A 17,825-nucleotide genomic window follows, 5' to 3' on the forward strand; every position below is an offset into this window, starting at 1 on the left:
TGTTAGTGTGACATAAAGGTAGTAGGGGATTTAGAATAAGAGGCAGGTGTTATTATTTGGTTGGTAATTACTTGCTCTAAGTAATTATTATTTGGTGTGGTATCCGGTGTTGTATCCTTATTGAAATTTTCTAAAAATCTGTCCTTTTTCTCTGTCCTTTTCTATGGGATTTCATCCCAAATAGAGACTCTTTCCACTTCTACATCTGTAACTTATAATAAAATGCATATTTGGACAAGAATAACAATTATATATATATATATATATATACATTAATAGGATGGAAAGATGCCGCATAGAAATATTGGTTTGCGACGCCATGTGTACTAAGATCAGATCAGTTGCAAACTATTTGGAGCCGTCTGTTTGTCTTGGTGCACACTTTAACCCTCTAGGGAGGAAACCGGTTTGGCCATAAATTTGGACATCGCAATATTTCATCCAAACATAAAAATAGTGTTCACTCCTTCTTTTATATTCCCCCCAAAAAATGGAGAACATTTTAAAGACCAAAAATATATATGTAATAATGTGCATTCAGAGTATCTGAATTGATGCGCTGTATTCGTAAAATTTTTACAAAAGATTCATCAGGTCCGAATATGGAATCTCTCTTTCTGTGGGTGCCATAATTTTATAAACTTAAGAAGCGAAATGTCAGTTCAATTTGATTCAAACTTCATACATTGTAATGTTTTTACCATAGCTTCATCGATTCTAGAAATTAAGTTTTGCTCATTCTAGGATGAAAATATTAAAAAAAAAAAAATAAAAAAAAACAACTTCGTAATATTTTAATGAAACCTTGATGTGGTTCGACGGGTCAAATCTATTTCCACTATATACCAGCTTATTGAAAATATTAATGAATAACAAGTTTAGACCAAATAGGATTCACCAGGTGGTGCCAGAAAGAGTGTCCCGATAGATACCGATGATTTTTTAGTGGTTATAAGGTTTAGATTAAGGTTTAGATTAAGTAGTATATTCTATTGGTTTTATCTATATTAATTAAAGAGTAATGTGATTGACTTACTGACTTACTTAACGACTCATCAAGCTAGAAACATGAAATTTGGGATTAGTTCATATGTGTCAGATATGGCTTGGTTTTTGGAAAGTCGTACTATAAAGGCACGAAACGTACTAAAAAGTATTAAGCACGCTACGATTTGTATTTGGCGAACCAAGCTAGAACTCTTTAATTTGACTGAGTGACTGATGGAGTGGAGCATAGGTGTAACGAAATGGTTTTAAAATTCGAACTATATGTATCCGAAAAATACTAAAATGTACTAAATTTGCTACAATTTTGTAGAATGTGAACTGATAGAGGTAAAAAAATCGGAATAAAATTTGAAATGCGAATCAAGGTTGAGAAATAGGGTTGATATAATGAGGTGGTTTTAGAAGTGTATACGAAGAGTACTGAACAGTGTATGATATATAAGGTAATGAAAATGTTTATTAAATGGAACTAAATTTGATACAATTTGGATTTAGGTTAATCGATAGATTTGGAATAGTGAATTTGGAGTGAAGCACTGGGGTATGTAGAAAGTTTTGGAAATTCGTACTTATGCGTATATGTACGTAAATCTGGATTTGGGTGAACTGATCGATCGAGAAATATGATTTCATTGGTATGTTGTTATGAAAAGTGTACTAAATGTTGGAATTAGTTTTGGAAGTAAGAAGAAGAGTGCAAAAAGTAATTTAATATACGCTAGATTTCTGTTGTGGTCAGAATTGATGGTTGGTATTGTTGGTAATAATAGGGTAATTTTGGAAATACGTACTATAAGAGAGTAAAGCTACTAAAAATTTAAGTTTGGCTATCTACATATGTAGATTTCTGTGACTTACATGGACTTAACAACCATGCGAACAAGGTTGAATATGGTTTTAGAAAATTCTACTATAACTGATACTAAAATAAGTACTTTAGATTTTAGTGAATGAAGAGATCAAAAATTGTTAAATTTGTTTGGGAATCGTTCTTGATGTATAGAGTTATGATATATGTATAGAGTTATGAAATACAAGTTCTGAGAGTCTCAAAAATAAATAATTTTTATGTAGAGGGCAAATGAGTCAGTATAATGAAAATCTAAAATATTTAAAAAATTTTACTTACCAACTCAAAATCTGAAATGAAAAAAATGAAAATGGCGATTATAAAATTATAAAAATAGACAAATAATAAGAAGATTGCATTCATAAAAAAATCTGTTTAGCATTATAATAGAAAACTCTATATACTCAAAAAGAAAATGATCAAAAACTGAAATAATCGTATACAAAATTTTCAGAGATTATTATTGGCACTAAATGTTATATGTGGAAAACATTGTTACGACAATTACAAATAATTAAAATTCAATTTTATGATTGAAATAAAATTATTTACAAATCATCAAATTATTTTCAAGCAAAAGGTTAAGTTTCAATTATCGGATATTTCATATTCACTACAAAATCTTTCAAAGTCGTTGAGGAACAGTTTGCAAACCCAAACATGTTTGTGTCGTTGGGAAATACCTTGGTGGAAAAATGCCACCTGTTAGAACAAAACGAAGGAAACGACCCTACCATCTTTGCACGTTGCACAAAAACCACTGAAACTACACCTAAGTCTATTTTTACACGGTCTTTTTGTACACGGTTTGAAATTTGAATATTCTTAATTTTTTTACACGATTTTATTCCATTTAGCATGATTTGAAATTTTATGTACTTAAATTTTTTTTGTCAAATTTAATTTTTACGAAGTATGTTCATATCAGAAAAAAGTATTTATGAAAAAAAGTCTGAAACCATCGATAGTATCGATAGTTTGCGAACACTAGCTCAAAGATTTAAGTGAATTCCCCTTTAGAGCGTACAAACAATTTTTACTGGTCAAAGCAAATGTGAATAGCACTAATTTAGTGGAATTCCCTTTTTTACACGGCTTCTTCTGGGACCAATCTACCGTGTAAAAACAGACTTAGGTGTATTTCTATTTCAGCTCAAAGTGTTAAAGAGGACCCATGTTCGTCCAATCATTGGAAACGTCATTATACCGTATTTTGCATATATATTTGGGACTTAACTTGATTACATGGAGAGAAACATGGGACATTAAACCAATATCTCGATTAAACACATTTTTGCCGTTTTAAAGTGTATATACCCTTATTATATATTTGCTCAATGGGCACTAATTACTCTAACAAAAGTTTTTTTCCATAACAAAAATTAAAATTTAATTTCGTAGCGAAATCGGTTAAATTTTAGTTATTACAAAAACCCTAGTCGTGTCTTTTCGGAATGGCATTAAATACATAATCATCATCCCGATTTATGGGAGTATTTCCACCTCGGTAGCTACGTCTGTCTGGAATTTTTTAATACAAATTTCCAATTGGAAAATTTAATTCAAACCGTCAAAATATGTAAAATGGGGCAACGTGTAGGTTTGGGGCTATGTCTAATATTATCTCTGAATATATAATTTGTAACTATCTATGATTCTGGAATGCTAAATTAGATCCTCTTCGGTTGGAAATCGTCATCGATAAAATCTTGAAAATACCGGAAATCTTCAATATTGTGCTCTCCATCTCCGTGATTTCAACAGCCGGACAAATGTGGATAAATTCAATTAAATGTGTGCTCTGGTCAATAACAAAGGATATTTATTTTATGGAGTCCCCCTCCAGCACGTAAAATACAGACCGCCTATGGCTGAGGTTAAAGAAAATGCTGAATACTGAAACCTGTTAAGTTAACTACAATTTGTAAAAGGTCCTCGTTTTATCTACAACAATAAACTCGGTGAAAGCACCCACTACATAAGAAAGCTTATTTATTATTCAACAAATGACAACTGTAGCTCAATGTGGTAGAATGCAAGACTCACGCATACATATGCATGTATATGTTCCCTACAATGTGGCAAATGTTAATAAAACACAACAAAAATATACATCACCAAAACCCAGAGAAATGAGAAGCTTCAGAAGAGGAGAAAAATAATAATAAACAACATTTTTGTTTTGTTATGAACAGAACAATCTCACACGCACGAACACACACACATACACACTCTCCTCTCATTCAATCACATACACTTGCACAGCAGATTCAAAGAAAATACGACAATAATTTTTTTGGTGCAATATGGAATAGAAAGGAAAATTAAATGTAGATTATAGACAAGAGAAGACAAGACAACGACAACGACAACAACGCTAGATGAGGATGAGAACAAACGGCGAAGACGAAAAAGAAGAAGGACAAGTATGGGAAATAAAAAAACACACAAGGAAAAGAAGAACAAGAAGAAGCAAAAACCAGCTGTAGCTGTAGGAGGAGTAAAAGGCAAAACAAAAAATAAAAATGAAAAAGACATTTTCGCGCTGATTTCAGTTATCAACAAAACGAGCAACAGCAAAGTCGCCAAGCTACACAACCACCAGTCGAGTCAGTCGAGTCGAGTCGAATACACCAAAGACACAATCTCAACGTCGTACACATCTCGCACGAACGCGTCCGCGTAACCAAAACAGTTGTCGTACTTTTGCGATAATTATTTTTTTTCGTTTGCGTATATTTTGAATGTCTCGAAAGACGACATATGGAGATTTAGGTTGGAGATAAATGTTAATGGAAAACGGTGTAAACGTCGTTTGGAAAATTCTTTAAAAACAAATAGTGTGAAGTGAATTGAAAACACAACGCAAAATAACGTGTAAATTACTAAAAAAATATTGGGGAAAATAAGAAATTGTTGAAAACAGATCTATTGAAAAATTTTAATTTTATTTAAGGAAAAATCTCGAAAAAATATATATTTGCAACAGATCTGGGTTTTCGTTGGAAATTTTGTTTAACAAATTTTTGAATTTTTAGTGAGAGTCTGTTTGTTTTTAAAACAAAAAATTGAAAGTCATTAATTTACGGTGCATGGTGTAAAAAATCATTTTGTTCAAATTGAGTGCATAAGTTTATCGATTTTAATTCGTTTGAAATTTCAAAACTAAATTTGAAGTTTTGAATTTGTGTTGTTGTGTTTTGTTGCTTGTCTGTCCTAAATGAAAGACAATCAAAAAGGTAAAATTACTTAAAAATCAAAAAATATTTTCAAATTGTTTTTGAATTGTTGTTGAATTTTGAAAAAAACAATCTTTTATTGATTTTAAAAACTTCAAAATTTTTTTTGGATTTTTTGTATATAAAATTGTGTTTATTTGTGAAATTGAAAATGTTTACATTGCTATCTGCTTGCTTTTGACATTTCACTGGCATCTCAGGAACAAGTATTGCGGATATTATTGTATTTGTTTAATTTGATCAGAAATTTTTCGATTTGTTTGGAAATTTGTATAGAGTGCTTTTTGTCAAAATAAAATACTTTTGATTTTTCCTCTTGGATATCAGTGCAGTGAAATTTCAAAAACACCTTCTAATATAATATGGGAGAAAACCTACAAAATATTCAATTGCGGGATATTTCAAAATAATCCCAAAATCGTAGTGGAAGTCCTTTGTGACTTGAAAAAAATAAAAAATTTATATAAAATTTTAAGGGCTGAATAAAAATATCGAATAGTGTCCAATGTTGCGTATGAACAATATTCAACATAGAATGCACATACAAACCGATGGATATTGTAAAAATTATTTGGAAAAAATCTTAAATGAAGAGACGGGTAAATATAACATATTTTTAATTTATGTGAAGATTTACTGTCGAATAGTGCTGTCCTGTGGAAATGTGTTGTCATCAGTTCACAGTTGTATATCATAAATACAAAACAACATTATAAATAAAATAAACATTTCAAAATTTTTGTTGGAATATTTTGTAATAAATTTAGATTTTCATAATTGAACATAAAAAGTGATTGGATATTAAAATAATATCGATGTCTGGTCTACGTTAAACCCGGAGCGTTTGAGGCCCTAGATTACCAAATAAATAGGCTCAAGAAAAATTGTATATTAATGTAGACACATCCAAATTCAAATACTGGATTTGAGATGGGCATGAATAGGTTGGCTAAAGTATTGACAATTTGTAATCTATGGCATTAAGGAAGAAGGTGGACTATGCGGGTACTGTAGACCACCACATATCTTAAAAAAATTATGTTTTTCTAATTAGTGCAAATAAACATCAAACTTGATTTTAGCTTACTTAAATGCTGAAAATTTAGGTAAACTCCGATAGGAATCTGAGAAATCTGCACAAGAGTCGAACAAATTGTTTTTCTCAAATATAAAATAGTTATCTGGTTATTTATTTTCTACAACAAAAATGTATTTTTAGCTGTAATTACAGCCGGTGGGTTTTAGTTTTTATTTATTGCTTGTTTAATTAAATTAATTTTATCTAAAATTTCAATGTCAAGTAATGTGGAGCACTATAAAAAACTGGACCTTTTCATTACAACTAGTTCGAAACATGTGCCCATATTAAAAACATTTATGTTATGAGGTATAATGAAGCTATGGCCTTCAAAATACCGCAAATGGGGCGGTACACTTAAACGGCGAAATTACTTACCGGGTAAAGCGGACCAGTGACATAAGCAGAAATTTATCACAGTCAATCTACTGTAATAAATTTCTATTTATTTAAATCTTGGGTAACAATTAGTGCAAACATATATGGATCTACGTTTCGGCCACCATATGGGGTTTGAATGCAGCCATATGGTAGAATATTGCACAAATGTTTTTAATATGGACCCATTTTTTGAACAAAAAGGTCTCTCATTAAAAGGTCTCTCTTTTTTATGGTGGTCAACATTACCCGACTTTGATTTTTTTTAAAATAAATATAAATTTTGGCTTCAAAAAATAAATAAAAATTTAAACGCATCGATTGTAATTGCAGCTTAACGTATTTTATATTGTAGGAAATGCAGAACCAGATAACTTCTTCATATTTGAGAAAAACAAAGTGTTCGACTCTTGTTCTAAAAAAAATGTTCCAATCACACATTTGCAATTATACTATAACTAAATTTTCAATAGCCGATTTATTGTGGTAGGAAGAAGTGACGGCAGAAGTGGCTCTCAATCTTTTAAGGCGTGTTTTTTTAATGACGGGCAATAACTTAAAAATTTACCAGTGAAGAAAGTAGTAAAGTCGGGCTGGGCCGACTATATGATACCCTTCACCACTTTGGATATATTCTACATATGTATATTGACATGAAATTGAACGAATTTAAATATGTGATTTTTATCTATAAGTGAACTGACTAACATCAATCCATGCCTATGATAAATTTCATTTCATTCGGGTAGATTTAGAGATCTTTGCCTACAATGGAAAAAAATTATGTAAGCTATGAATCCATATTTCCAAAAAAAAAAAAAAAAATAAATAAATAAAAATAAAAAACATCGCCATTCTAGTCTCAATTAAATACGTTGTTCAAATTTTGTCAATCGGTGCAACATTTAACTAATGTCGGTAGATTTAGAGATCTTTGCCTACAATGGAAAACAATTATGTAAATCGATTTATATGAAAGCTATGCCTCCATATTTCCAAAAAAAAAGACATCGTCATTCTAGTCTCAATTAAATACGTTGTGCAAATTTTGTCAATCGGTGCAACATTTAACTAAGATCGGACAAAACTATATATATGTGGAAGCTATATTTAAATCTAAACTGATTTCGATCATTCTACATCATTCTACAGCTAATTCATTACGCTATGCCAAATTTCGTGCAAATCGAACGATATACAGGGACTTTGGTACACCATTTACATTAAATCGGACGAAAATATATATTGGAGCTATATCTAAATCTGAACCGATTTTCAGGACACTTTACACACATCACCACATTGTGGTACAGGGTATTATGTCTTTGTGCATATGTTTGTAACAGGCAAAAATAATCGTGATAGACCCATGGTTCCTTTTGAGAATATGCATAGAATCATTTTCTGAGTCGATTAATGCATGTCCGTTTGTTCGTCCGTCCATGTATTTTGGTTAACAAAGTACAGGTCGCATTTATGATCCGATTTGGATGAAATTTGGCACAGGTCAGTTAATTGGCCCAAGGACGAACCCTATTGAAATTGGGAAAAATCGGTTCAGATTTAGATATAGCTCCCATATATATATTTTCGTCCGATTTAATATAAATGGAAAGCTCTTCTGCTAACTCGATTAGAAGGCTCAGTCCATTCAATTGGAAATTCTATACATTAGGTTTCCCCCTTGAATCCCCATAAATGTGATTAACTTTGCCATTTTTTGCACAGATATCGTTTGACATCTTGTTATCCAGGCATGTCATATTAAAAAAAAAAATAATTTATTATTTAGAATGGGGTTTAAGTCCATTGTAGGTTCTGATACAAATCTTGGCTCTCTAGAAAAGTTTACAAACCATATTACGATATATATTCGATCATGTTTAAGGGGCACACAGTCACAAACAAAATTAATACCACTGAACAATATTTTTGAAACAAATCAAACCCAAGCCTTTAAGGGGACCCCCCCATTCACGGGGTCAAAAAAGTTTGTGACTTAATTCGAATCTACACTAATTCAAGAATGTCCCTACAAAATTTCAATTGAAAATCTCAAGAACTCTTGAAGATATAGCCGATTTATTGTGTCAGCATCAAATGACGGCTGAAAGGCTTCTCAAACTTTAAACGCATTTTTCTCTAAACGAATGGCGGGCACGATAACTCAAAAACTAATAACCCAATCGATTCCAAATTTTTACACGTTTCTCTGTGAGTGTATAGCTCTCGTATGAACTAGGATAAAGCCAATCGGTGAAGAACTTCCTTATTTTTTAACTTGGTTTTTGGTCAAAAATTGGCGATTTTCCAAAAATATTTTTTTAAAGGTCCGCCATTTTGTTAATTTTAGAGCGAAGCCAATAATCCTAGTTCATACGAGAGCCAGACACCAAACACCGTTGGAATTTTCGAATTCTGATGTTCCAGTGAGGAGTTATCATGATCGCCATCAAATATAAGGACTATTTTTTAATTACAAAAAACAACAACAAAACAATAACAAAAATGTTTTGTAAAGTATTTTTCTTCTCTTTTACATCTTCAAGTATATATATATATGCAAAGTTACATAAGGTGCCTTTCTCATAGAAAATTATAAATATTTTTTTTTTCCAAAATTCTACAACCATATTCAACCTTCTGGTATTTGTTACCCATAATTTTTATATCTTTCCTTTTAAATGATTTATTATCTAAAAATAGTTTTTCGAAAAGTTTATTACGCCTTTAAAGAAGTTCTAATAAATTTAATGCACACGGAATTGTCACCATTTTATTTGGTTTATTAGAGCTACGGAGTTTATTATTTTTGCAATAAAAACTGACATACATATACACTAAACTTACGAACTACTACTATATGACATCTTGTGTCAAGAAAACATAAAAATGTTATCTATGTGTACGTGTGTGTGTGTAGCAAATGACAACTAATAATCATAAAAATTGTGTGACAGCAGCAGCAGTAACAACAACATCAGTTGTTGTTATTATGGTCACGGACCAAAGAAATGCTTCCCCTGCTCTATTCTACGATTCTCTCCTGGTCAATGAATGGATGTTGTTATTCGCATGATTGCTGTTATTTCGGTTGTTTTTATTGTTGTTGCTACTCCTGCTGTTGGTGATAATGATTTTGGTAAATTTGGTGTACCACAAAATTTACGTGTCTAAATTATATTTTGTTTGGCCACTTTTCATATAAAAATCCAATAAAAAAAGAAAACAACCGATTTTCCACCACAGCGCACACATCCATTGTCATCTGTCCATTGGTTAGCCAAAATCTGTTCGTCAAGTGACGAACAAAAAAATCCATTCAATTGGAAATTCTATGCATTAGGGTTTCCCCCTTGAATTCCTATAAATGTGATTAATTTTGCATTTTATTGCGGTTAGAAGGAGAGAGAGAGTTGGTGAGTGAAACAGGAAACAAATGATAGGGCAAGGAGAAGGAGGAAATAAGCAATGTAACGCGCGTTAACCATGTTAGCTAGCAGTGAAGTGTGTGTGAGTGTGTTTCTCTGAAAAGCTGTTGTAATGTTTGTCCGACAATAAAGGAAGTGTTGCCAGCAACAGCAAATCAAACATACGAAATACTTCAGTAGTCAAGTTCGTCGTAAACAATTTTAAATTTGGGATGATTTTTTGTGGCAGATGGGCAAGTCGAAATCTGTGTGCCCTGCAGTAGTAAATGGATTTTGAAAAAAAAAAAATACTTTTTTCAAGGATCTTCAGACCTATAAGCTTGGATTATTAAAATAATATTTTTTCAAGGACCTTCAGACCGATAAGCGTGAATTTTTAAAAGAATATTTTTCAAGGACCTTCAGACCGATAAGCGTGGATTTTTAAAAGAATATTTTTCAACGACCTTCAGACCGATAAGCGTGGATTTTTAAAAGAATATTTTTCAACGACCTTCAGACCGATAAGCGTGGATTTTTAAAAGAATATTTTTCAACGACCTTCAGACCGATAAGCGTGGATTTTTAAAAGAATATTTTTCAAGGACCTTCAGACCAATAAGCATGGATTTTTAAAACAATATTTTTCAAGGACCTTCAGACCGATAAGCGTGGATTTTTAAAACAATATTTTTCAAGGGCCCTGCACAGGCGTGGATTTTTAAAACAATATTTTTCAAGGGCCCTGCACAGGCGTGGATTTTTAAAACAATATTTTTCAAGGACCTTCAGACCGAAAAGTGTGGATTTTCAAAAGAATATTTTTCAAGGACCTTCAGACCGAAAAGTGTGGATTTTCAAAAGAATATTTTTCAAACACCTTCAGGACGATAAGCGTGGATTTTTAAAAGAATATTTTTCAAGGACCTTCAGGCCGATAAACGTGGATTTTTAAAAAAATATTTTTCAAGGACCTTCAGGCCGATAAGCGTGGATTTTTAAAAGAATATTTTTCAAGGACCTTCAGGCCGATAGGCGTGGATTTTTTAAATAATTTTTTCAAAGACCTTCAGACCGATAAGCGTGGATTTTTAAAAGAATATTTTCAAGGACCTTCAGACCGATAAGCGTGGATTTTTAAAAGAATATTTTTTCAAGGACCTTCAGACCGATAAGCGTGGATTTTTAAAAGAATATTTTTTCAAGGACCTTCAGACCGATAAGCGTGGATTTTTAAAAGAATATTTTTTCAAGGACCTTCAGACCGATAAGCGTGGATTTTTAAAAGAATATTTTTTCAAGGACCTTCAGACCGATAAGCGTGGATTTTTAAAAGAATATTTTTTCAAGGACCTTCAGACCGATAAGCGTGGATTTTTAAAAGAATATTTTTTCAAGGACCTTCAGACCGATAAGCGTGGATTTTTAAAAGAATATTTTTTCAAGGACCTTCAGACCGATAAGCGTGGATTTTTAAAAGAATATTTTTTCAAGGACCTTCAGACCGATAAGCGTGGATTTTTAAAAGAATATTTTTTCAAGGACCTTCAGACCGATAAGCGTGGATTTTTAAAAGAATATTTTTTCAAGGACCTTCAGACCGATAAGCGTGGATTTTTAAAAGAATATTTTTTCAAGGACCTTCAGACCGATAAGCGTGGATTTTTAAAAGAATATTTTTTCAAGGACCTTCAGACCGATAAGCGTTGATTTTTAAAAGAATATTTTTTCAAGGACCTTCAGACCGATAAGCGTGGATTTTTAAAAGAATATTTTTTCAAGGACCTTCAGACCGATAAGCGTGGATTTTTAAAAGAATATTTTTTCAAGGACCTTCAGACCGATAAGCGTGGATTTTTAAAAGAATATTTTTTCAAGGACCTTCAGACCGATAAGCGTGGATTTTTAAAAGAATATTTTTTCAAAGACCTTCAGACCGATAAGCGTGGATTTTTAAAAGAATATTTTTTCAAAGACCTTCAGACCGATAAGCGTGGATTTTTAAAAGAATATTTTTTCAAGGACCTTCAGACCGATAAGCGTGGATTTTTAAAAGAATATTTTTTCAAGGACCTTCAGACCGATAAGCGTGGATTTTTAAAAGAATATTTTTTCAAAGACCTTCAGACCGATAAGCGTGGATTTTTAAAAGAATATTTTTTTCAAGGACCTTCAGACCGATAAGCGTGGATTTTTAAAAGAATATTTTTTCAAGGACCTTCAGGCTATTATTTGTGAATTTTTACGATACTTTGGGTTACAATTCTGAATGCTAACCAATACTACTACCCTAACCACGGTATTTACGCCTCAAGCATTGTCTGTAATATTCAATCGGTCATCTGCTGCTTGCTGCTAAATTCAGCATCAACACGATTTAACTGATGTTCGTTGTTGTCGAAATTGGTGCTACTATCAGTAGCTCGATCCAATATTGCTGTGCCACCACTACCATCACCAGCAGTACAACTAAATGGACATGTTCGACAAGAGTTGTACGTGTTTTGCATATCCTTGCAAAATGCAGAAACAACTACAAAATTTCGGTGTAATAAAAGTGTGTAGCATCGCTGGGAATGTATGTGATGGTGAGTGTAGTATACTCACGCCCACCCAACCGGGCATACACACATATTCAAACTCCATATACGAGTAAGAAATAGACAGCCACAGAAAAATAGCCAATTGATGTAGTTGTGTCGAAGTAGGAGTGGTGGAGCGGTTGTATTGTATATGTGCTGCGGCTACTGTTGTTGTGGTTAAAGTGCAAACGGACATTTGAATTTATACCCTCAAATGAAAATGAATTTGTGGAAATTTTTTTAAGAAATCTCGTTTTCTATCTTTTTTATATCATTTTTCTTTGTTTCCAAAAAAAATCTATATGTTTATGTTCCACATTTGTTGCTTGTGTGGGTTCATTCTTTGTTTTCAGTTATTTTTCATTTTTTGTTTTTCTTGTATTCCACCCTGCAGTGTCTCTGTAACCATATTCATTTCAATTTATCTTAAATCTACACTTCAGCACATTTTCATTAGAGCTTCAAACTGTTTTATTTGCACTAAAACTACCAAATGATACCGACCGAACCGAACACATGTCATCCATATATATAGTGAGAGAGACTGAAAAAAAAGATTGCTTCCATTTCTTATGAAATGTCAACAAGAATTATGGAGTCAATGAAAAACAAATATACAAAAAAAAAAAAAAAAGATGAAACTAAAAATGTAATGAAATGAAATGGGATACAATTGAGTTGGAGGATTATGGATAAAGAAACTCACACATGCACGCACACAGAATATATTTTCTTTATGAGCTGGAGTGCATTTATCTATGGTACTTGGTTTTCTTTTTTACTGAAGTGCAGAGGAAATAGTTCTTCTTAAGAATATTTTTTCCCGAGGAAGACTTTCAAAGCAATAAATATGGTTTTTCAAAGAATATATTTATAAGGACCATAAGATAAATAAACTTGGATTTTATAAATAAAATGTTTTGAAGAATCTTTATATCAATTATATAGAATTTTTAAAAGGACTTATTCTCAAGATCCTTCAGATCTATAAACTTGGTTAAAAAACCTGCATGCCGATTGATGTCATTTAAATTAATGATGTTTATTACAATAAACATCAATTTCATAAGGGACCTTTAAGCTTGGTTTTAATGTTATATTTTTCAATGTCCTTTAAGGACTTTTATATTAATTAACATGGATTTTAAGGTGATTATTTTGTCCAGTATCTGAATCCAATAAACGTGAATTTTTAAGTAAATATTTTTTTAAAGTATATGAATATTTTTTAAGGACCTTTATATTAATAATTCTGTAATGAATAAAATCAATAATCCTGTACCTCCAGACCATAAAAATGGATTTTGCAAGACTGTTATACCAATAATACTCCAAGGACCTTAAAAATATTAAACATTGATACATTTAAAAATAAAAAAAAACAAGCACAATTAACATTTTTTCAAGGACATTGAGACTAGAAGGGTACGAAAGGTACAAAAATGTACCAAATATGGTACCCTTTATATTAGGCGAACGGGAAAAGCTAGAATTCTGAAATTTGGAATGAGGGTCACTGATGGAAAGTTAGAAAGATGAATAAAAGGATTTTTGGAAATTCGACCTAAAAGTGTACGAAAAGTACTAAACATTACTAAATTTAGTTATAATTGTATATTATTGGACGTATATAGCTAGAATCTTGAAATTTTATATGGAAATGCTGTTGATGTATGGAAATGGTTTAAGAAATTCGTATCTATGTATATAAAATGTACAAAATGATATTAAATTTGGTACTTTTTGCATTTAGAGATGGAATCCTGAAAATAGGAATTAGGACTACTATTGGAGTACAGGATTGAGATAGCTTTAAACAAGTAAGAAAAATAGTAAAGTCGGACGGGGCCGACTATATGATAACCTTCACCACGTTGGGTATATTCAACAGATCAATCCTAACAGACGTCGCATTTTTAAAGGACCAGTAAAATGAAATTGGATTGGAAATGCTGTTGATGTATGGAAATGGTTTAAGAAATTCGTATCTATGTATATAAAATGTACTAAATGATATTAAATTTGGTACTTTTTGCATTTAGAGATGGAATCCTGAAAATAGGAATTAGGACTACTATTGGAGTACAGGATTGAGATAGCTTTAAACAAGTAAGAAAAATAGTAAAGTCGGACGGGGCCGACTATATGATAACCTTCACCACTTTGGGTATATTCAACAGATGAATCCTAACAGACGTCGCATTTTTAAAGGACTAGTAAAATGAAATTGGATTCATAAACATGTCATTCTGCAACCTATACTAAATTTTTCATGTGGTCAGATATAGAAGCTATATCTAAACGATATCAACGATTTTCAGGAAACTTAACACACATCGTTCTAGACCTAATTCATTACGATGTGCCAAATTTATGGCAAATCGAAAGATATATATAGGGACTTTGGTGCATCATTTACATTTAATAATACGAAAATATATATGGGAGCTATATCTAAATATGGACCGATTTTCACGAAACTTTGCACACATCATTCTAGACTCAAATAAGTACGTTATGCTAAATTTCGTGCAAATCGAAGAATATATAGGGTCTTTGGTGCACCATTTACATAAAATCGGACGAAAATATATATGGGAGATATATCTAAATATGAACCGATTTTCACGAAACTTGGCACACTTCATTCTAGACCTAATTCAGTACGCTATGCCAAATTTCGAGCAAATCAAATAATATATAGGGTCTTTGGTGCACTATTTACATAAAATCGGACGAAAATATATATGTGGGAGCTATATCTAAATCTGGACCAATTTTCACGAAACATACCACATATTATTCTAGACTTAATTCAGTACGCTGTGTCAAATTTCGTGCAAGTCGAAAGATATACAGGGACTTTGGTACACCATTTACATTAAATCGGACGTAACTATATATGGGAGCTATATCAAAAATCTAAACCGATTTTTCCCAATTTCAATAGGGTTCGTCCTTGGGCCAAATAAGTGACCTATGCCAAGTTTCATCCAAATCGGATCATAAATGCGACCTGTACATTGTTCACAAAAATACATGGACGGACAGACGGACGGACATGTATAAATCGACTTAAAAAGTGATTCTATGCATAGACATAATACCCTGTACCACAGTGTGGTGAAGGGTATAAAAGTCGTACTTATGCGTACGAAAAGTATTAAATGGTACTAAATGTGGTACAAGTTGGATTTAGGTGAACATATAGAGCTGGAGTCTTAAAATTGTGAATTAATAGGCTGTTGGAGTATATGATTGAAGTATTATGTACTAAAAAAAGTACTAAAAAGTACTAAACGGCACTATATTTGAAAACAGGATTGAGATAGTTGTTGAAATTTGTACTTATGAGTATAAAAAAAAAACAAAATTTGGTACAATTTTGACTTTATTACAGTTAAAATGTAGGGCTGATGTTGTTTTAGACATTCTTACTTATGAATATGAAAACTACTAAATTTGGTACTATTTGGATTTGGGTGAATGTATTGAGGTGGAATCCTGAGATTTGGAATGTAGATTACTGTTTAAGTGTAGGATTGGGCTATGGAATAGCTCAAACAGTTTATGTGTACGAATAGTATTAAATGCACTAATTTGCAACAATTTTCATTTGGGTAACAGAGAGAGAGAGAGAGAGAGCTGGAAACCTAAAATTTGGAATAATGATTACTATTGGAATATAGAACTGAGATTTAGCGGATACTTCATTAGTATATTATATATTTTTAATAGCCTTTAGATCAAGAAACGTGAATTTTTAAAGGATAATTTTATAAGGACTTTCAGGGCCATTAACACTAGATTGCCGAAAGCGGTCATTTTGACCGTTTTTCAATTTCAAGTACAAAAACAATTGTGTATATTATGACACAGCTTTTTAAAATTTGGTGACGTTTTCAGGCAATATAGGTATATTCAAAATTCCAGTCTTTCTAGTGTTAAGCGTGGCTTTTTGAAATAAACTGTTTGGATTTTTTAAAGAATATTTTGAAAATGACTTTAAGACAAATAAAAGTTGGTTTAGAATGAAATATGGTGAGAAGGTCCTTTAGACAAATGAACATAGAATTTTAAAGAATATTTGAGAAGAACCTATAAATATATGCGTGGATTTTTAAAATAATATTTTTTAATGACCTTCAGATCAATAAAGTTAGATTTTATAAGGATCTTTAGATTATTCTACGTTGATTTTTAAAATAGTTCATCAAGGACCTTTGGATCATACAATTACATTCAGGTCAATAACCATGACATGTATGTTTTTTAAGTAAAATTGTCCATAAAAGTAAAGAATGGACAATAATCGTTGTTTTAATCGATTTATACCAAAGGAAAGCCAAGGTGGTTGCTGAATTCTACGTGTCGCCCTGATGACCGCATATTGTCTAGAGTTACAAAAATAACTTTGGGAAACATTTCAAAGCTTTTCTGTGAATTCAACAGACAAACGGATGTAGCTAAATCGTAATAGAATGTTATTCGAATAAGAAGAATAGATATACTATTTGGGGTCTACGATGAATATTTTAATAATAGATGTTGCTATTTGTTTATTTCTGGTATTTTCTACCAACTGCAGTTAATTTGTAATTTTAGTTTTTAAAACATACAATCCGTAGTTTATTCTACTTGTGTTCATCATAAGTATCTCCCATATTCCTCTATTAAAAGGCCGCCCTTGGCTTAATAGAATATCAAATAATAAAGAATGAAATAAAAAAAGCACTAAACAGAGATGACAATTTAACAACGAAAATTGGTTTTTTGTCTAACAAACCCGTTAGAGTTATGTTCGCTGCCAAAAGCAATGCATTCGAGAATGATAGTAGCTTCAAGTGACACTTTGCTATAATTTTGAAATTGTTTCTAATATCCGTTAACGCAGTTGGGGTGTATTTTTCTATCGTTCTTCATATTACACATAGTCGTTGTAGTTGTTCAGTTTCTTTCGACAACAAAAAGGGGAGGGAGTTGATTCGAGCTCCACATTTCACCAACTTATTTTAGTTCTTCGACTAAGCGAATGCCATAAAGTTGATGTGTTGCTATTTATAAAAATAAACTCGATTTTTTGTTGTAAATATTGTCTTTATTTAATTTTGGGGTTGTTAGTTTCTAAATTTCTATTTGGTTGTTGTTTAATTTTTATTTTTTCTTTGTGGCAAAAATAAATTCAGTTGACAGTTATAAGAGAGTTTATGATGTCTTTTTTATATTCAATTATATTTAGTTTATTTGTGTCATACAAAAATGTGTTAATTGGGTTTAGGA

The 17,825-nt window shown here is 31.6% G+C and overlaps 1 protein-coding gene across 1 annotated transcript in view; it reads left to right on the forward strand.

The window, feature by feature from the left end:
• The first annotated feature begins 5,048 nt into the window (after positions 1-5,048).
• LOC133337383 (cytosolic carboxypeptidase Nna1-like) overlaps positions 5,049-17,825 on the forward strand; it is a 137,541-nt gene continuing 124,764 nt past the window's right edge. The window contains exon 1 of the mRNA XM_061545613.1: positions 5,049-5,097. Coding sequence (XP_061401597.1) covers positions 5,079-5,097 — 19 coding nt within the window. The 5' untranslated portion in view covers positions 5,049-5,078. The remainder of the gene's footprint in view (positions 5,098-17,825) is intronic.

This window comes from Musca vetustissima, unplaced genomic scaffold (genome assembly GCF_032173495.1).
Source record: "Musca vetustissima isolate MV318-11 ecotype Yass unplaced genomic scaffold, APGP_CSIRO_Mvet_v1 utg103296, whole genome shotgun sequence".
Taxonomy (NCBI): domain Eukaryota; kingdom Metazoa; phylum Arthropoda; class Insecta; order Diptera; family Muscidae; genus Musca; species Musca vetustissima.